The sequence below is a fragment of the Anolis carolinensis genome, chromosome 1 (assembly GCF_035594765.1).
Source record: "Anolis carolinensis isolate JA03-04 chromosome 1, rAnoCar3.1.pri, whole genome shotgun sequence".
In the NCBI taxonomy this organism is placed as follows: domain Eukaryota; kingdom Metazoa; phylum Chordata; class Lepidosauria; order Squamata; family Dactyloidae; genus Anolis; species Anolis carolinensis.
In genome coordinates this window covers 182,743,321-182,764,939 of record NC_085841.1, presented here as the reverse complement: position 1 = coordinate 182,764,939, position 21,619 = coordinate 182,743,321, and the positions used below count along the sequence as shown (strand labels likewise).

At 41.8% G+C, this 21,619-nt stretch overlaps 2 protein-coding genes across 5 annotated transcripts in view; both read right to left on the bottom strand.

Moving 5' to 3' along the window:
* kansl1l (KAT8 regulatory NSL complex subunit 1 like) overlaps nucleotides 1-18,569 on the bottom strand; it is a 42,806-nt gene extending 24,237 nt beyond the window's left edge. Inside the window, exons 1-3 of one of the 2 annotated variants that reach the window (XR_010000443.1) lie at nucleotides 18,339-18,569; nucleotides 13,126-14,240; nucleotides 8,138-8,279 (exon numbers count right to left, since the gene is read on the bottom strand). Coding sequence is in view for 1 of the 2 variants with exons in the window: in XM_008113373.3 (XP_008111580.2) it covers nucleotides 8,138-8,279; nucleotides 13,126-14,213 (1,230 nt within the window). In the remaining variant the exon portion in view is untranslated. The remainder of the gene's footprint in view (nucleotides 1-8,137; nucleotides 8,280-13,125; nucleotides 14,241-18,338) is intronic. The other variant, XM_008113373.3, reaches the window with a different exon arrangement.
* A 1,781-nt stretch (nucleotides 18,570-20,350) lies between these two features.
* The window catches only part of acadl (acyl-CoA dehydrogenase long chain), a 70,583-nt gene continuing 69,314 nt past the window's right edge, over nucleotides 20,351-21,619 (bottom strand). For all 3 annotated transcript variants that reach the window (XM_062961239.1, XM_062961236.1, XM_062961231.1), the window contains exon 11: nucleotides 20,351-21,018. In XM_062961239.1, coding sequence (XP_062817309.1) covers nucleotides 20,925-21,018 — 94 coding nt within the window. In that variant the 3' untranslated portion in view covers nucleotides 20,351-20,924. The remainder of the gene's footprint in view (nucleotides 21,019-21,619) is intronic.

The window sequence follows — 21,619 nt, the reverse complement described above, 5'->3', positions numbered from 1 at the left end:
TCCCAAGTAATTCTGCAAAGGATTTCATTTTATAAGGCACTTTGGTATACTCAAGTTGGGAAAATAGTAAGGATAAATTGATATACTAAAATAACAATGTAATAAAACATAAAGAAGGTGTTACTATCTCGATTTGGAAATAATATATAGGCTGAAACATTGGCCGTTCTAAATTAACAAATGCCTAAAATATCTCATTCACTTTATGAGAAAGAATTGTCAAGGACAGAACGCCACAAGATTCAAAGTAACAGAGTTTATTAGATTACAGAACTCAAAAATGCCCGTAAAACACAAGGGCCAGGCAGTTTTTGCCTTTAGGAGCAAAAAGGGGCAAAAGTAAATGTTCAAAAGATAAACCGGATTAAACCGGAGTTTAATCCGGGTAAAAACAAACTGCTTGCTTCAGCCTGGGTATAAACGAAACGAAAGCCAAGGAACAAAAGATACAAAGAATGCAACTAATTGGCAGCAGATTCCTCTCTGCTGCCAACACTGTGCTTAGAGTAACTTGCGTCGCTCCCCCACACACACAGCAGACAGGATCTCCAACACGAGTAAATCAGCCAAGGATTGTAGCAGTTGAGTAGACCAGTTCCGTTCCGTAGATCAAAGCCAGAAGCAGACGTTTGTAGTTTTTCCAAGTCCAAGAAGGGGGGAAGACAAGCCGTGGTCAGTTCAGTCCGAGTTCTCAAAGCAGGAGATGGCGTCCGTCAAGAAGACGACGGAAGGTCAAGCTAATAAGAGTAAGCACAGGTTTGCACAAACAAATGCCCACACAATCCCTCCCGCCGTCTGACCCTGGATTCCAATCAACTTACGTCACAGCACAGGAAAGCACACAAGTCTTCAGGGAAGCGTCCCACACACACACGGATCCCAAGCGTTTGCCCAGATTACCTTGCCCAACGCAATTTGCAATTGCTCTCAAGCCCCATTTTATGCCAGTTACAAATCTTCATCACTGTCAGCTGTCCTCCTTAACCCGGGCGTTTCCTCATCACTTTCCTCGTCAGAGCTGGAACACCTCTGACTACGCCCAACAGCATCTCCAGCTGTGGATCCCGTCCCATCCCTCCAGCTAAACCATGGGTCTAATCCTGAAGGTCCCCATTCATCTTCTGTCCCATCATGGCCAGTGGCACCCACTTCCTCCCTTACCCGAGTCCAATCCATCTCATCCTCCTCTGAGCTAACCAGCCCCTCCTCCATTCTCTCCGTAAACCCTTCGAAAGACTCCTCGTCAGATGGTGCTGCAAATATGTCTCGCAGTCTTTTTCTCTCTCGCTCCTCGAGAGTATCTGACTCTCGAGGAGTCTTACGCCCACGTCTGTCAGTAACAGAGCCATGAGGCTCAATCATAACACTATCCCCTCTCACAAAGGCCTCCTCCCCCGATGGCGGAGAAGTGGCAGTGATACCCTCCGCTATAGCACCACGACGACTAGAGGTATCAAGTTTCAACAGCGAACGATGAAAGACTGGATGGACCTTTAAACTAGACGGTAAACGCAAACGAAACGCAACAGAAGAAATCTTTTTAACGATAGGAAAGGGACCCAAATACCGAGGCGCAAACTTTCCCCCAGCCTGTTTAATATGTTTGGAAGATAACCACACCAAATCCCCTTCTTCCAACTCCTCCCCTGCCTGCCTGTGGCGGTCAGCCTGAGTCTTCTGCGTTGCCTTAGCTTCCAACAGTAAGCGACGGGCAACATCATGCAATGCAGCCATTTCCGAAGAGCGGTACACAGGGTCCGAAGAGACCACATTGGTCGACGGCGCCACACCTCCCCGTGGGTGAAAACCATAAGTTAGCTCAAATGGCGTATACTGACTAGACGTGTGCACCGCATTGTTGTAAGCAAATTCCGCCACCGGTAACCACTTTACCCAAGCCGTGGGTTGATCTAAACAAAAACAACGCAGATACTGCTCTAAGAGCCCATTAACCCGTTCCGACTGTCCATCCGTTTGCGGATGGAAAGCTGAAGACACGTTTAACTTAGTCCCCAAACACTCATGGAAGTGTTTCCAAAAGCGTGACACAAATTGCGGAGCCCTATCTGAAATAATCACCTCGGGTGCTCCGTGCAAACGATAGATGTGCTTTGTAAATAGTAAGGCCAACGTAGGGGCCGCCGGAATGGTTGAACAAGGAATAAAATGAGCCAGTTTACTAAATAAATCCACCACCACCCAAATACAAGTATAACCCCCAGACTTAGGCAAATCTGAAATAAAATCCATGGAAATGATTTGCCATGGCCTCTCCGGAACAGGTAAAGACGATAACAACCCTCTAGGGCGCCCAACAGGCGTCTTACTCTGCTGACAAACGGCGCAGCTGTCACAAAAGCGCAGAATGTCTTGCCGCATCTTTGGCCACCAGTAGCTCCTGGTGATAAGCTGTACGGTCTTGAACCTGCCAAAGTGCCCAGCCATGGGTTCGTCATGGTGGGCTCTAATCACCTCCAACCTGAGGGTCCCTACTGGTACGTAAACCTGCCCCCTACGCACCAATACCCCGTCTTGATCCTGAAGATGCGGCAGTATGGTACGGTTACCTGCAGAGAGCAGCATCAGTTGCTCCTGAGTCCATACATCATCCTTCTGAGCCTCAAGGATCTGGTCATGTAACCCAAGCTCATTATCTACAACACACAGAGAGGCAGTAGGCAAGATGGTCTGACATACTACCTGCTCATTGGTCTTAAATTCCGGCTTGCGGGATAAAGCATCGGCCCGCAAGTTTGCCTTCCCCTCCACGAACTGCACCTTGAAGTTAAACCTGGAGAAAAACAAAGCCCAGCGGATTTGACGCTGGTTTAACTTCTTTGCTGTTTGCAAGTGCTCTAAGTTCTTGTGATCAGATCTGACCACGATCTGGTGCCGTGCCCCTTCAAGCCAGTGCCGCCACACCTCAAACGCCACCTTAATCGCCAACAACTCCTTCTCCCATATGGTATAGTTCTGCTCGAAGGGTGTTAGTTGCCGCGAGTAAAATCCACAGGGACGCAAGGTCCCTGAAGAATCCTTCTGAGACAATACAGCCCCCAACGCGTAGCTAGAAGCGTCCGCTTCTACCACGAACGGTCTGTCAACATCAGGATGGGTTAGTATGTTGTCCGATTGAAAACTAGACTTTAGTTGTAGAAACGCCTCGTGAGCTTCCCGCCCCCACACAAATGGCTGTTTCTTGCGCAGAAGCTGCGTCAAAGGTACCGTGAGCTTTGCAAAATTCGGAATAAACTCCCGGTAGTAATTAGCGAAACCCAAGAACCTTTGTACATCCTTCTTAGTCTTCAGCTCCTGCCATGAGTTGACGGCGTCAACCTTATGTGGGTCCATTTTAAGTTCCCTACCTGACACTACATGACCTAGGAACTCCACTTCAGGCACATGAAAGACGCACTTGGAAGCCTTGGCGAAAAGCCCATTAGCCCGCAGTCGGTGCAGAACCTGCTTGACATGTTGACGATGTTCTTTCTCGTCCTTAGAAAAAATCAAGATATCATCCAAATAAATCACTAAAAATTGGTCAATTAGGTCCCTGAACACATCGTTCATGAACCTCTGGAATACCGCAGGAGCATTACAAAGCCCAAAAGGCATGACTCGGAACTCGTGGCATCCGAAACACGTGTTAAATGCCGTCTTCCATTCATCCCCTTCCCGTATACGGATTAAGTTATAGGCCCCCCGCAGGTCAAGCTTGGTAAAGACCTTAGCCCCTTGCACCCTTGATAACAGTTCCGAGATTAAAGGCAGCGGGTACCTATCCCGAATGGTGTATTTGTTTAGGATCCGATAATCGCAGACCAACCTAAGTTCCCCAGTCTTTTTGGCTACAAAGAATACCGGTGCCGCAGTTGGAGAACTAGATGGGCGAATAAACCCCTTGGCTAAATTTTCATCTAGAAACTCCCGCAAAGCTTGCCTTTCCGGTACAGTCAAGGCATACAGCCTCCCTGCTGGCAGTTTCGCACCTTCTGCCAACTTGATGGCGCAATCATATGGCCTGTGCGGTGGTAATTTGTCCGCTTCTCTTTTACAAAATACATCAGAGAACTCCCCATACTCAGCAGGCACTCCCTCCATATCAGAATGAGTAACATTTAGAGTGCAACAATCCTGCCTCTTTAAGATCACTTTACGTGTTGCCCAATCTACATGTGGGTTTACTACAGCTAGCCAATCCATCCCCAGGATCACATCATATCTAGGCAAGCTCGTAATATCCCACACAAACGTTCCCGTTACTCCCTGCACCTCCCACGTTACTGCTGAGGTTTCATGGTTAACCACCCCAGTCTCCAGCAGTCTCCCATCTGCTCCTTCCACCCACACGTCGCATGCCTTGCGCACTCTAGGAATGCCATGCTTCTTAGCAAACTCAATATCTACATAGGAGACCGTAGCCCCTGAGTCCAGCAGTGCCAAAGTAGAAACAAGTTCCCTTCCCCCAACAGATAATGTAATGGGTACGAAAACATGCTTCCTCCCCTCAGTTGACTGCTTGAGGAGCCCTAGTGCGTTGGACTCACGTCGCACTAGGGCTGGCCTTTTCCCGAAAGCTGGGAAGGTTTCACATTACAATTTTTGGCAAAATGCCCAGCATTCCCACAGTACAAACACAAGCCCAGCTGCCTCCTACGGCTCTTTTCCTCTGTAGACAGCTTTTTAAAGACCCCAAGCTCCATGGGCTCTTCCCCCATCACCACAGGTGCCCTGGTTACATGCATGGGTGGCGCACACATTGCTTTTGAGTGTTTACGAGCCTCGAACCTTGCGTCTAAACGCAGCACCTTAGCTACTAAGGCGTCCCAGCTTTCAGCCGGCTCCAAGCGTGCTAATTCATCCTGGAGCATATCACTTAACCCGGCAGTAAATAAAAGCATGAATGCATTTTCCCCCCAATCCAGCTGGTGGCGATACAGGTTAAACTTATTTAAGTAATCCAAAACAGTCCCCTTTCCCTGTTTCAACCGATACAGAGCCCACCCAGCGTTCTCCGTGCGGAGAGGATCCCCAAAAGTATCAGTTAACAACTTTTTGAAATTATTCAAATTGTCCTTGACTGGGTCATTTCCCAAAATTAAATTAGTGGCCCATTGTCCTGCGGGACCGGTCAACAAACTCAAAATAAAGGCCACCTTGCTAGTGTCTGTAGGAAAAGCATGAGCACTGAGCTGAGAAAAATAAAGCTCCACTTGTGCCAAAAAGGTTGGCAACTTGCACCTGGTTCCGTCAAAGCGTTCAGGAGTCAAAACATGTCCTTTCACAGCCTGAGCTGTTTGGATAACGGTAAAAGCCGTTTGCAATTGGTCTACTTTGGCCCTTAACTCATCCATCGTCTTCCTGACGGGTTTATTGCTGCAATAAACTTTTTATGGCGTTGGGCAATCTGTCAAGGACAGAACGCCACAAGATTCAAAGTAACAGAGTTTATTAGATTACAGAACTCAAAAATGCCCGTAAAACACAAGGGCCAGGCAGTTTTTGCCTTTAGGAGCAAAAAGGGGCAAAAGTAAATGTTCAAAAGATAAACCGGATTAAACCGGAGTTTAATCCGGGTAAAAACAAACTGCTTGCTTCAGCCTGGGTATAAACGAAACGAAAGCCAAGGAACAAAAGATACAAAGAATGCAACTAATTGGCAGCAGATTCCTCTCTGCTGCCAACACTGTGCTTAGAGTAACTTGCGTCGCTCCCCCACACACACAGCAGACAGGATCTCCAACACGAGTAAATCAGCCAAGGATTGTAGCAGTTGAGTAGACCAGTTCCGTTCCGTAGATCAAAGCCAGAAGCAGACGTTTGTAGTTTTTCCAAGTCCAAGAAGGGGGGAAGACAAGCCGTGGTCAGTTCAGTCCGAGTTCTCAAAGCAGGAGATGGCGTCCGTCAAGAAGACGACGGAAGGTCAAGCTAATAAGAGTAAGCACAGGTTTGCACAAACAAATGCCCACACAATCCCTCCCGCCGTCTGACCCTGGATTCCAATCAACTTACGTCACAGCACAGGAAAGCACACAAGTCTTCAGGGAAGCGTCCCACACACACACGGATCCCAAGCGTTTGCCCAGATTACCTTGCCCAACGCAATTTGCAATTGCTCTCAAGCCCCATTTTATGCCAGTTACAAATCTTCATCACTGTCAGCTGTCCTCCTTAACCCGGGCGTTTCCTCATCACTTTCCTCGTCAGAGCTGGAACACCTCTGACTACGCCCAACAGCATCTCCAGCTGTGGATCCCGTCCCATCCCTCCAGCTAAACCATGGGTCTAATCCTGAAGGTCCCCATTCATCTTCTGTCCCATCATGGCCAGTGGCACCCACTTCCTCCCTTACCCGAGTCCAATCCATCTCATCCTCCTCTGAGCTAACCAGCCCCTCCTTCATTCTCTCCGTAAACCCTTCGAAAGACTCCTCGTCAGATGGTGCTGCAAATATGTCTCGCAGTCTTTTTCTCTCTCGCTCCTCGAGAGTATCTGACTCTCGAGGAGTCTTACGCCCACGTCTGTCAGTAACAGAGCCATGAGGCTCAATCATAACAAGAATTTTGTAGAGGTTCTAATTTCTTTCCATATTAGACTTTGGAAAATGGAGAAAGGAATTTCCCTTCAGCATTTTTCTATTTATAGTTAAGTTGCAGTGACAACAGGCCACAAAGATAATTGTTAGAAAGACTCAAAACCACATATTTGCTCTTTCAATATTCCATCTTAAAATTTTGCCACTGTAGAGCTTTACAAACTATGCACAGAAAGGCATTAATTTAGAAACCCTTATCACTGCATAATGTGTACATAACCACCAAGAGAGATGGAATTATTTTTCTAGCAGAAATGAGATACAGACAACCTCAACTCTGGGATTATATTCAACTTTCAGACAAATATGAGTGTTCATTGTTCTTTGAAAAAAGCGACTCAGAGAATAGTTTGGTTCTTATTTCTGAACTTTCCATAAATACTGTGAATATAATCCCTGCCATTTTAAATCTAAGTCAAGATACCATGCTCTTGGTATCTTGACAGATTGGAAAGATGTGCAGAGGGAGAAAACTACACCACATGACTCCTTACCTGAGGCATACCAGAACAGCACAAACACCATGATTTCTCATAGAATTAACATAAATTAAAACTAGTAAAATGGTATCAGAGAGAGTAAGCTTCATGTTTCCCTATACAGTCAGTCTCCAAGTTACAAATAAGATAGGTTTGTTCTTAAGTTGAGTTTGTTTCTAAGTCAGAACAGGTACATTCTTTAAGTGTAATTCCAGTCATGTGTGTGTGTGTGTATAGTACAGTCTCACTTATCCAACCTTCGCTCATCCAACTTTCTGTATTATCCAACATAGTCTGACTCCCGCCCAGATCCACAGCTGTTTCTCTAGGCAGCAATGCACAGCGGGCCTCTTCGCACACCGGACGGCTGTCGGGAGGGGCGAGAGGTGGCCAGCACAGACATTTCTTTTCCTTAATCCCTCCTTATTATCCGACATTTTCGCTTATCCAACATTTTAGCTTATCCAAGGTTTTGCCGGCCTGTTTATGTTGGATAAGCGACACTCTACTGTATAGATATGTGTGTGTGTACACACACACAAGCCATTTTTTTTTCAAAACCCAATTATCACAGGGACAGAAAGTGAGGTGAGATTCTCTGAACAGGGGCATAGATAGCAAAACAAACTCCACAGGGGTGTGGAGCATAGTTTTCTATGCTATCCAAAGCTATCTATCTATCTACACAGACACACATACATACATACATACATGCACACACACACTTAACTTGTGGAAACAAGGATTGTGATAAAGCTTCAGTGGAGACTCCTTTTCCCCATGATAACTGTTATAGGAGTGAATTTTCCTTCTGAGGGATAGATTTCTCTCACTTTCTGTTGTCTCATCCCCGTTCTTAACTAGGAGTCATTTGTAAATCAGATGTTTGCAACTCAGGGTCTGCCTGTATACAATCTAGTACACTAACTACAAAAAAACTTTTTAATTTATCTCAGTTAATATTATATCACTATTGGTTAGGAAGAACTCATCAAATACAGATAAAACATGTATAAAATTTTGGTAATTTATGCAAGCCTTTTTCTCTGTCCACTAACCATACCTTGGTGGCACGAATCTGCTTATGAAGGTCAGTGAGTTGTTGAATTTTATATTCTAGCTCTGAGATCTGGGCTTGAAGCCATGTCCAGCGACAGCCAACTCTAGCTCTCTCTACCAGCCATTTGCAGTCAGATCTATAGTTACTGGGAAGAAAAGAGAATGTTAGTTAGCCAACAAAAGATAATCTTCATTTCAGGAAGTTATTTTAAGTCTTCCACACAAACAGAGTAAAAGGTGCCACAAGTCTGTAAGCAATTTATAATGCTTCTGCATTGAGACAATTCTGTCTCACATCTTTTGGCTTTTAAAGAGGCTGAAAGACTCTTATGTGCATAGATTTCTGGTAACGAAATAACATAGTTACATTTCCAGTGTTTAAATATCCAAGATGCCCTTTGCTTCAAAAACACCTCAACTGCTGCCAAAAGAACCCAGTGATTTCTACATGGCATTCTGATGAACAGCCAATTCTTTGGCAGCAACATTTATTCCTAGCGTAAAACATAGCCAACTGATTTGTTTAATGTCGAACATAACATCCCATATCACTGTTCCATTCTTTAAACTGTGAAATCCAATCAGTAAAATAAGTAGTACTGTAAGTTTAAAAATCTTAACAGAACAGATTGTTATTTGTTAAGGAATAAAATCCTGGATTGAGAAAAACTAGAAAAAACACCTGTTTTTTTTAAGACCCTTCTTAAAAATTCAGTGTTTGTCTAGACAAAGAGAAGAAAAATCACAGAATCATCTCATGTTAATAATATGAAAAGAACTATCTTGAATATACTGTATATGTAACTGGATAACAAATAAAGTGCTTTAAGAGCCTGTTAACCTTTAACACTTTCTTTAACACGGCGCTTCTCAAGCTATTTCATGTGAGGGGCTAGCAGTAAGTGTTTTCCAAAGTGCCAGGGATTGCTACTGAATTTCAGCCCAATTGTTCTTACTTTCCTGGAAATCTGCCACAGAACAACAGCAGCCAATGGCTCAGGGATTGGCACCAGTCCATGAAGCACCACTTTGAGTAGCACTGCTTTAACAGAAATGGATAATCCCCTACAAGAATATTTAGACCCATTAAAAACATTTAACAGCAAATGAAAACTCATCTTGTGACACATAAACAAACTTACAAGTAACCAACTTTAGTAGCAAATTTAAACAAATGAGAATTGTATCAGCTCAACAATTTCGTACTGAAATAACACGACAAGTAGCCTCTCTGAGTCCCTTCCTTGGTGAGAAGGGCAGGATATAAATATGGCAAATAAATAATTTTAAAAAAAATAGGTATGAAAGATCAACTAGCTTCAGGGAAGTACCCTAGCTGAAGAATCGACTGGACATGAACACTTAATGAAATATAGAAAATGCCATTTGCCCTATGGCCTAACACTATTGGCATCTCACATATTTCTGAAACCCCATGTGCTTATTAGCACAAATATGCAAAACGTATGATCATACACTGTATTTCATTGCAGAATAGTAATCATCACGTAATAGTTACACCCTAATTTTTTGGATGATAAAATAGTTATTTTTGTGTTACTAACATAATAGTCACAGAGCTGTTTGGCACTGATTCTCCCTTCGTTCCTTCTCCAAAAACAAGGCAGTTTTAAAAAAACAGAAATAGAGGTCTCTGGAACTTTCCTCCTTTATCCAAAGAGCTCCATTTCAGATTTTATAAACTGGACAATCTAGGCCTTGGCATGAATTCGTATCAACCAGATGTCCTTCTAATGTAGCCACACAGTCACAACAACCATAACTTTTGTAAATACACATTTGGCTGTGATTAGTTCAAAAGACAATATTCTGAAAGAGAAGCATTAGCTTCTGAGGATAAACCAAGGAACAAACGTCAAATTAGTAAAAAGAAGTGCCCCAGGGACTGATCACTGCAAACAATGTTCCGTTTTAAGCAGTGGAAGGATCGAGTTAATATACCTGAGGTTTCTTCAATGAAATGAATAAACTGGCCAAGTGAAGGTCCAGAATCAGGTGAAATCCACTGTATTTCAGGACTATGAAATATCTTGAAAATAACCTCTTTGATAACACCTGGGCATGGATTCTACAGCATCCCTTTTCAGCCTTTTTTTTTCCTTTTTGGAAATTTCTTGGTGGTTTAAGAGCCTCTGGAAGTTAGGGGAAGAAAATAGTCTGGCCTCAACTCTCTGGACCAACTAAAATTTCTGAACAAATGCAGCCCCAAGTAGGATGTAACTAAAGGTGAATCTACTGTACAATTAATGAAGTTTGACATCACTTTAACTTTCATGGCTCACTGCTATGAAATAATGGGAATTGCAATTTGGTGAGTCACCAGCATTTTGGCAGAAAAGGCTAAAATTACAACTCTTATAAAATTACAACTCCCATTATTCCACAGCATTGGCAAAGCACTATCAAACTGCATTCATTATACTGTGCAGATGCACCTTAAGACATGTTCATGTGATCAGATCATACTTCTCTACCTTTAACAGTGCAAAAAACATTGCTGACCTCAAGCACTGCTGGCCCCAAGAAATTTCCCAAATCCCAGAAACAAACAAAAAACATGTCCACCACAATCTCAGTATCTTTTCCTTGATCTCTCCTTCCAGTAACTAGTAGAATCTGTCTTGTTTACATTAAGATTCAGTTTCTTTGCCCTTGCCCACTCAGTCATTAATAACAGACATTGGTTTAGAACTGAAATAGTTCTGGTTCCCAGAATACTTTATTCACCAAGATGACCAAGTCATTCCTGTCCAATGAACAGGCCTGAATTCAGATTGAAAGGTTTTCTTGCTGTAGTGAATATAGCACACTTTAGCAACAGACCATTAACAATTCTAGCTGAGAAAAAAAATAAGGAGAGGGCAACCCCCAAGTTTCTGTTATAACGTATTTTATTATAACTTACTTTCAACATGCATAAAGATTCCAAGACAATATACATAATGCTACAACAAATATCATGTAACAATAAAATTACAAAAAAGCAAACTTCTCAACCAGAATGATTTTTAGACATGATATATATATCATACTCCTAAAAGTTTCTACTCATGTGCTAGCACCAAAAAGAAACCTCTATCTTTTAAGTATATAATGTATTTCTAACTGATGGTACTTGAAATTCCTAATACATGGGGATGATAATATATCAGTTGCTTCTTCACATTTGTGGGTGTACATTGTTTAGGGCTTGAGGGGTAACTAAAAACATCTTGAAATGAGCTTGGCAGTCAACAAGGAGCCAATGGGATCTCCTAAAAATTGGTGTGACAATGTTCCAGGCTGATAACCTAGTCAAAATTCTACTTGTAAAACTCTCCAAGTATCAAAAACAATCTGAGGTTTAGGAACCATTTTCAAAGGTAGCCCCATATATAAAATCTTTACAGTAATCCAAACAACATGTTTTTAAAACTGAGGTCCTATTGGCTGCCAAGCCCATTTCTAGATTTTTTTTAAAGTCAAGAACTCAACACACTCACTCTCACTCCTTTGTTCCCACACTCTTCTTTCTATGTATTACTTGTCATTTCTTGAGAGATCTTAAGACTTTAATTCTGTTGCAGCATATGAAATCATTACAAATCTGACATATTTTATCTTACTGCCACTTGGCAGTTTCAGGTGAACCTGGTGTGTCCTACTAAGTTTGCTTCATTTTTGAAGGGATATAGCATTGGCACTATATGTTTTCTCTAAGAAATACACAAGCCTCCATTTGTTTTCAATGCGTATCTGAGGTCTGCAATGAAGTAGATGAAGATCTGCAATCTAGGGCCCCTTCCACACAGCTGAATAAAATCCCACATTTTCTGTTTTGAACTGGAATATATGGCAGTGTGGACTTAGGGCCCTTCCATACAGCCATTTGTTGTTTATTCATTCACTCGCTTCCAACTCTTTGTGACCTCATGGCCCAGCCCACGCCTGAGCTCCCTGTTGGCTGTCCCCACCCCCAGCTCCTTCAAGGTCAAGCCAGACACTTCAAGGATGACATCCATCCATCTTGCCCTTGGTCAGCCCCTCTTCCTTTTCCCCCAGCATCATTATCTTCTCCAAGCTTTCCTGGCTTTTCATTATGTGGCCAAAGTACTTCATCTTTGCCTCTAATATCCTTCCCACCAGTGAGCAGTCAAAAGTGTCTATCTTCCTTTGCTCAGCCTTATGGTCCAGCTCTCGCATCCATAGGTTACTACAGGGAATACCACTGCTTTAACTATGTGGACCTTTGTTGCCAGTATGATGACTCTACTCTTCACTATTTTATCGAGATTGGTCATTGCTCTCCTCCCAAAAACTAATCTTCTTCTGATTCCCTGATTTCCATATAGCTATATAACCGATAATATTAAGGCAGAAAATACCACAACATCTGCTTTGAACTGGGTTATCGGAGTCCACACTGCCATATATTCCAGTTCAAGGCAGAAAATGTGGGATTTTATTCAGCTGTGTGGAAGGGGCCTCAGCTAACCCAGTTCAAAGCAGATGTTGTTGGTTATATGGCTGTGTGGAAGGGACCTAAGACAAAGTGAAAATAGAGGCACAGCACAACAGAACTCCAGTCTTGAGAGTCTCATAAAATTATGAGAAACCATTGCATATAAGAATATCTACTATTGTTTTGTATGAGACCAACAATATTTTATTAATCCAATTTTACCAAGAAAACCAGATAACCTGAAAGGTTTTATACTGATTATCTTTCAGCTGACCAGCCTCCTGAAATTACAGTCAAAATTGCTAGTTCTTTTAGAGCAGTCATAGCTTGCCAGCACAAGATGCAGTCGCAGTCATAGAATGTTCTATTATTTTATCTCGGCTTTTATCACTATCATTCAAATATACAAAAATTAATGCTGTTTTTACTCTCATACTCAACATTGTTTCTTAATTCTGCTTTTAAAAATTGTATTTTGATGCCTAAACCTATGTTTTACTGTTTGTTTTAATGAGCGCTTTAATACTTACACTGCCATTGCTCTCCTGGAAACTTGTTCATCATCATCATCATCTTCACTCGAGCTGCTACAAGTGGCCTCGGAATCCAAGCTCTCTTCCATCTGAGATAACAGCCCTACTGTAGAACATGCAAACGCCTTGATTTCACCAGGTTCGACACAGATATCATGCTGCATATCTTGATTCCCATCAGCATCTGAATTCAAATTTTCAGTTTTAATTGAAGTGCATCCATCATCGTTGCTACCTAGGATATTACTTGGGTCATGAAAAGCTTTCATTCTCTGTAGCTGATGCCTCACAAAGCATTTCATTTGGTGGTCGCAGTGTTTAACAACATGCTTTGCCAAAAGAATTTGCAAATGTTTCTGAGTTCTTTTGGCCTGGTTGAGCAAGATTTGTTGCTTGTTTACACACTGAAGTAAGCGAAAATTCAATTCTTGTTTTTTACTATTGGGACGATAATTCACTGCTGATTCCAAGGTGTCATGATGTACTTGATGGAATAAATCTTGTTTTGTCTCAGAATTCACAAATAAAGCCTTACCCAAAAAGCCATTCTTCCGATATAACTTAGAATTAGGAAGCAGCTTTTCTTCTTCATTCCTAGATTCAGTTAAATGTAAACCCTGAAATCTCCCCATATCTGGTACATTCTGTGCAGTTCCTGATAAGGTTTCTTTTCTGATCTGCTCCCCAGATTCTGAATTCATAATCTGGCTGAGGTGTTTATTCATGCTGTTACCCAAATTTCTTATCTTGGCACAATTATGCTCTTCTGAGTTCCTTGGTGTACAATTTTTAGTATTTACACTGACAGTTAAACTAGGCTTCATTAACAAAGGATAATCTTTCGAAGACTGAGAATCAAAGCATTTTAAATTAAAACAATCAGTGTTATGGGTGGCTTGGTGTGTGGGAACACCCAATACAGAGCAAGTTATCTTGCCAACAGAACCATCCTTCATCTTCTCTTTTACAGGTCTGGCACTTCCCATGGCAAGTGTTTCACTGGATTCCATTGCTCTTGAAGACAAGGAAGCTGATAAGTAGATACCATGACCTTTCATTGCTTTCTCTTGGAGAGCAGGTGTCATAGCTGTTGCAAACAGTTTCCAATAAACCTGTAAAAAACAAATATTGCATAAGAGTAACATATTTTTTAAAATTCTGCTGTAAAACTGCATGAGTGGAATTCTGAATAGTCTTTACATTCGTTCACTGGAAATCATTTCAGCAATGACTGATGGAGAGAGTTAATCTGAATCCATGTATTTAACTACACATAGCTTGCAAATGTTATTTAAAACAAAATCTAAAAAGCAAACCTTGATTTTGCCATTTTATGCATGGAACAACATTTTGCTATGCTACTATATATAATGGGATAGGGGTAGTGTGCTGGTCTTGAAAACAAACCCAGTCCTGGAACCAAACCCAGTACATATCAAGGGCCGGAGCCCGGAGAGCTCGGTGGCGTAATGGGTTAAACCCTTGTGCAAGCAACTGCAATTGGCCAGCTTAATTAGCATTGAATAGCCTCACAACTTCAATGCCTGGCTTCTTCCTGTCTGGGGGAATCCTTTCTTGGGAGGGGTTAGCTGGCTCTGATTGTTTCATGTCTGGAATGTCTCTGTTTTCTGAATGGTGTTCTTTATTTACTGTCCTGATTTTAGAGTTTTTTATTCCGGTAGCAAGATTTTCAATAATAGAGAAGAGGAGGGGGCACTGGGGTTGCTCCCTGGGAGGGGTCTATGGCCTCTCCCAGTAGGAAAAAAATAACAGGGGGGCATGGCTAACAAGGAAGCCACACCCCTTGTCATTCTTCCCAAGGGGAGGGCAGAGAAAGAAAGAGATCCATATCCATCCATCCATCCATCCGTGTTTACATCCAGAGGCAATCTTTAAAATTCTACAGTTTACATCAGGACATGGATTGCTTATCACATGGACAGTAATATGGTCCAGAGTCGCCAAAACCAGACAATCTCCATATCTGCACAGATAATGGAACCACCACAAATATTGCCTACCCACAAGCATTGTGAAATCACATATTTCTGAAACCTCCTCTTTCTCTATCCTTTCTTTCCCATTGAACCAGAATGGGCCACAGCAATGTGTGGCTGGGTACAGCTAGTTTATAATATGCAGCAGTCTCTTTGCTGTTGGTAGTCTTGTATGTATTTTATGTTTGCTATAACACACATTTCTTTCCAGAAAAAAGAAACTTCCCTTATCAAGGGTCAATAATAAGTAGTACGTGTAGTTATTAGTTATCGTAACTATGTGGTCCCGTCCTAATAAAAACAAGTACATTTTGATTTAGTTGCATTTTGGTGTTATAAAAAGTATCTGGTTTCCATTTTAGACCAAAGGTTCCCTAATGTGGATCTCTACATGTTACTGAACATCAGTAACGTCAACAAGATCATAAAGGTTAGGTCATGTGGAAGTTCAACAGAGTTTCTTTTGTCATTAGTCACCATACTGAATGCTTAAAAGGCATTGTGTGTGTGTATCAAGAAAGCTTAGAGTATGAATCTGATAAATTACTCATTTGAATGGAAGAACATGCGGGCAAACTGCTACAAAAAGTCTGCAAAATAATCTATAGCAACGGTTCTCAATCTGTGAGTCCTCAGGTGTTTTGGCCTACAACTCCCAGAAATCCCAGCCAGTTTACCAGCTGTTAGGATTTCTGGGAGTTGAAGGCTAAAACATCTGGGGACCCACAGGATGAGAACCACTGATCTACAGTATTTGCAAGACTAAGCAACCAGGAAGCTGCCATATATACTGTGTGTGTGTATCTACACACACACACATACATACATACACACACACCCCTTTCGGCCAGTTCCCATTCAACAAGTACTCACATTTTAGGATATCTGAAAACATGAACAAGATCCAGCTGAAGATTGATTTTCTTGCCTTGTTCCTTTCAAAATATTTTAGTATTGTCATTTAGTACACATTTGTTTTTATTTACACAGAGTTTGGGTTGGTTGATTCCTTTTTTTCAGATAAACATCCAATGTGCATGATAAATTGCATAAATGCAACAAAGAAACAAAGTCACTCAAATCATATGGAAGTGAAACTCAAGAAGCAAAGTGTTTTCAGCCTGTTCACTCCATAACTTTCAGATAAACAGGGCACCGGGGGAGAAAACCGTGAAAGTCGGAACTGCAATAGGAAGGCAGAAATATGATCTCAGTTTTTTTAATGTCTCCCTCATCAGCAGACTCACTACACTCTGATGGACAAAGTATCAAATCACTAATCACCCATGTAATTCAATATGCCATCATATGTATCCCAATGATCAGTTTTTACAACTTGGGAGAAAGCAAGACAGGTGAGTCAAATAGATTTTTAAGGTATGCATTTCTTGCTAAGAAATTCTACCAGATCATGAAGTTAGAGTATTTCATGAAATTTGAGAGTGGAGTAGAAAGAAGTGTTTTATTTTACAGATTAAAACTACATGTATGTTGTCTGTGAATATAGCAGCTATTCATACATTTGTCATGTGATACAGAATTCATGACTATGGCCATCCAGAAGTTGCACTCAAATTGCCATCAGTCTGTAACAAACTAGTCAATGGACTTATCAGTTCAACAGCACAGGAAGAAGCACAATCTGCTCTTCTGATATACAGAAAGATTGGTTAATATTGTGGAAGCAGGTGAATGATTTTTCAACACATTTCCAATCTAGAAACTTTGCTCAAAACAACGAGAACCCCAATCTATCTGGAAATTGCACAGAATATATTCATTTTGTTTCTATTCACAGTAATCATAGCAATATACAACATGAGGGCATACTCTGTGTAAAGCTGAGTCAGATCCAAAACCAAACACACTGAATTTTGGGACCACAAGGAGAGGAGAACAAACTCCTCTTCATGGTTGCATTTATACAGTTTGTATATAAATACATCTCTTTATCTGAGATGTTTGGGACCAGAAGTGTTTTGGATTTTGATTTTTTTATGCCTGTATTTGAATACTTATATTAGGATATATCTTGCAGATGGAGTCCAGGTCTACACATGAAATTCATATACACCTTGTACACATTACCTGAAGGTGATTTAATTCAATGTTTCAAATAATTTTGTGCATTAAGCAAAGTTTGTACAGATTGAACCATCAGAAGTCGAAGGTGTCACTTTCCTAGCCACCCATGTGGATAATTTCAGAGCATGGTATTTCAGAAATCTGGTACTGAAATCATTGAGATAATGAAGGCTATTGCCGTTCATCTTACTTTCCCCATTTAGCTTCCATTCAAATGAAATACATAGGTAAACTATGTTTCTTTCAACTAAAGAAAAAGTTAACTCATGGGAAGTCTACAAATTAACATAATATGTCCTTTGCTGTTCTGGCTGAGACATAGAACTAATGCTACAGTAAATAAATAATTTGTATGCCGCTCTGAGTCCACTTCGGGGTAAGAAGGGTGGGACATAAATGTAGTAAATAATAAATAAATAAATAAGTCTTTAATTGACACAGAGTCCCATCAGAGCAACTTGAGCTTCTTGCTAATTCATAGTGGAGAAAGGAAATCGGAAGAAAACAGAAAGAAACGTCTGCCATTTGTGGAAACTATTGTCGTTTATGGCCAACAAGAACTGGTTTAAAGAGGGAGCAGTGATTCAGAACCGATTACCTGTGAAGAACCTTTGCATAATGATGGTCATTTCAGGGGTTTGTGGAGATCTCCTGCCAGATCAGGAGACAATGACCTGAAAAGTCATCTCGGGGGGAAAAAGTGTAACCCCGCCCGAATTATTTTTCTGGCTACGGGTCTGCGTGAATCCGTTTTTGGCTCAGAGAGAGAAACACAGACAAAACAGAGTCCCCTTTTGCTCTTTCTGAACTTGGGAGAAAAACTCCCCCGCCCCTTCCAGGCATTTCTCCCCCTCCGCGTCACTCCCTTCCCCGCCCAATCAACGCGCTCCGGGGCCGCGCGAGCCACAAACTCCACACTCCCCCTCCCCTTTCGCATTCCAGAGGTGCGGCCCCGCCCCCTCCCTTGGTCCTCCCCCAAGCCCCGCCCTCCTCCGCTGCTTCACTGCCGTTAAATCGCGGTTGAGAACTCTCGCCCGCGCGCGCCACCCAAAGGGGGGGGGGGGGAGGAAAGGAGTGAGTTCCAACCGCCTCTCCTCAGCCCCCTGAAGGGACCCGCTCTTGACTTGCCTGCCCAACTCCGCTCCGTCCTCTCTGGTGCCCGGTCCTTCTCCTTCCTTTCCCTCAGGCACGCCGAGTTCGTTGCTTCTCGGTCGCCACAGCGAGGCCGCCCCTTTCTTTTGCCTTTGCTCTCATTTCATTCTTCCGCCTCTTCACCCCTCTTGCCTTCACGCCTCGCTCCTCCACAGCTAAACAAGCGGGACCTTGGGGCGATAGTTCAGGCGGAGGGGGCGGGGCCTCCACTGGGAGGTGGCTGCCGGAGCTGGCCAATCGGAAGCCGAGAGGGGCGGTACTATGCTAATCAGCGCTCTGGAGGGTCTCTCTCCCGGATTCCATATAGATCGACGAAGGGAGGGGGTCAAGTCCATCCTTCTGGCCCCGCCCTCCGCACGCAACCCAAACGTCAATCATTCTCACTAGCCTTCCAGTGGGAAGCAGAGCCCTCCCATAAGGAACACTGGTCCTTTGGAGGCAGGGGCTCCTTCTACACAACTGAATAAAACCGCACATTTTCTATTTTAAACTGGAATATATGGCAGTGTGGACTCAGATAACCTAGTTCAAAGCAGTTATTGTGGGATTTTCTGCCTTTATATTGTGGGCTATAGGGCTGTATGGAAGGGCCCTTAGCTTATACTTATTACAAGAACTGGGGCTTCTTCCACACAGTTGAATTAAATCCCACATTGTCTGTTTGGAACTGGGGTATATTGCAGTGTGGACTCAGATAACCCAATTCAAAGTAGATATTGTGTGATTTTCTGCTTTGATATTCTAGGTTATAGAGCTGTGTGGAAGAGTCCAGAGTCTCCACTGCCAGAAAATTTTCCAAAAATCCGTGGATGAGTGAAACGTTCTGAAACTTGATGGGCTAACAGTGGTAAATGTGTTTTATAATCGTAGCAAGTTTCATGCCAATAGCTCTAATAATGAGGGAGAAAAGAGCCCCTGAAGTTTCCCCACTGACACAATTACTTACTTAATGGAAAGTGAAAAAGCAGTTGACTCATTATAGTTGCAATACAGACCTCACCACATTTCAGAGACACTTTAAAAACAATTTTCCCTCACCCCCTAATTTTGTAGTGAGTATTGAAACATTTTAATCATTGATCACACAGGCCTACTAAACATATTTTAACTCATTTGTAGCATCAAAGCAATAGACTATGGCCTATGGACTATACGTAGTTATCTATTATAATAGGTAGTTATGTATGTGCCCTACTGTTTGCACTATCAGATGTTGCTTGGGTTCAAATATAAGAAAAGAAATTATAAACAGGTCAGTTTGGAGTTGATTTGTTCCATATCTTTAGTACCAAATTAAATGCAAAAAAGTTTTGGAAAAATTGCTTCTTTCAAAGCGCTTTCCTTTGCATATCCACTTGGAAGTGAATTCCATTGTATTTCCAGTCAGTGTTTTGTTATTTATGAGGATTCCTTTTCAGCCTGGTTATTTATTGACGAATGGCAAATAAGCAATTCTGACAGTTTTTGCTGAAAAGCAATGAACTAGAACCCTAGAAACATAAACAAGATAAAGGTTACAGGAATCATTGCATGGACTTAAACCATAGTCTGCAGAACTGTGCTGCGAGTCATGCCAAGCAACGGGGGACAGACGGACGATAGCAATAGACCTAATGCCAACAAGCATGAAGCAACTTGCGGGTGCAGGCCTCCATAAAGCAGAATAAGATCTTTTATATGTTGCCAACACACAATTTTTTAAATGCAAAGCACTCAACTTCTTGTATGTACGTTAAATTCAGTACCAAAACTACAATGGTTATGTGAACATGCCAGTTATAAAAACGTGCCAACTATAAAAAACAAGTCCTAAATGCCTTTCTTTATGCTTCTCGCAAAAATGAGAAAGCAAGCCTTCAATTACTTCAGCAGAGACTATTACCACACCCAGTGAGAATCATTTCACACATCCAATGTGCCTTGGAAGGGCGTTTCAAAGACATTATTTAAGGCTGAGGAAATATGAAAACAATGCTACACGATGCCAATTTGGTTATTTTATTTTATTTGTTTTAGATAAAATAGAAACAAATAGCAAACAAGGCAGTTTGTGTTGTATGTAAACATGTGCAATTCCCTGATAACATTAGAAGATTAAATATCAAGTCTGAAGAATTCTTTCCAGCCCACAATTAAGATTATGATTAAGAGCTTTATTTCCAATATAGGAAAAAATGAGTCAGAAATAGGAGAAATAGGCACAAATTCACAGTTACAGTTCCTTTTCCTCCAGCCATTTCAAAGACATTCTCTAATGCTCATGATTCTCTAGTCCTTAATGCTTAGTACTAGAATTAATTACATCAGGCTTCAATAATCTCAGCTTTAAAAGATACAGAAGTCAGTTGTCATTTTCTACCTCTTTAAATGCATCTGGAGTCACACTAGAAGACTCACTCACCCCATGTTAAACATGTAAAAGTAACAAGAGAAATATAATCTTCTTTTAACAAGTTTTAAATCATGCCTCTTCTTCTTTAGCGACATGCCATCTTTCCTTTTTAAGAGGGTGGAAGGGGTTGGAATACAGTTTAATACATCTGAAACGGGATCCAAATGTACCTATTTGTCACTCACAATATCTCTGGCAATGAGCTCTTTCATTATTTCATTGGTACCACCATAAATTGGTTGAACACGAGAATCGACAAAACACCTGGGGAGAAAGAAAAGCGCCAATGAGTACTGAAATATACCTCCATACCAAGGTTAGGTACCTCTAGAAAGTCAAAGGGCCTATCTTCTGTCCCTGGGATCTTCTGGATGCATCTATCTATTATAATGCAGTATTCACTGGGGTTTGGTTCCAGGATCACCCATAGACCTCCAAACCCATAATACTCAAATCCCATTATATTCAATGATGCAGTCATATGGACATTATATAAATTTCAAAATCAAGATTTGCCTTTTGGCAGTTTGATTTCCCATATATTTTCAAGCTGTGGATAATGGGGTTCCTGGATGCAGAATCCATAGATATAGAAAGTTAGCTGTTACACCCATAGTACACAGTTACTCGAGTCTAATGTGCTATCCAATATAATGTGCACCTCAGTTTTCAAAACCCTAAACCAAAAAAAGGTATTTGCGCAGTGGCAAAAAGTGTACTGTTTGTAATTTGCCTGCTTAGGATTCCTTCTTTGACAAAAAGTATTAAGACACCAAAGCTTCTAGCAATAGAAAAGAAAACCTTCGGCTAAATCAATGCTGTAGAGTGTACTTTAACTGCCCTGGTTCAATGTTATGAAATCATG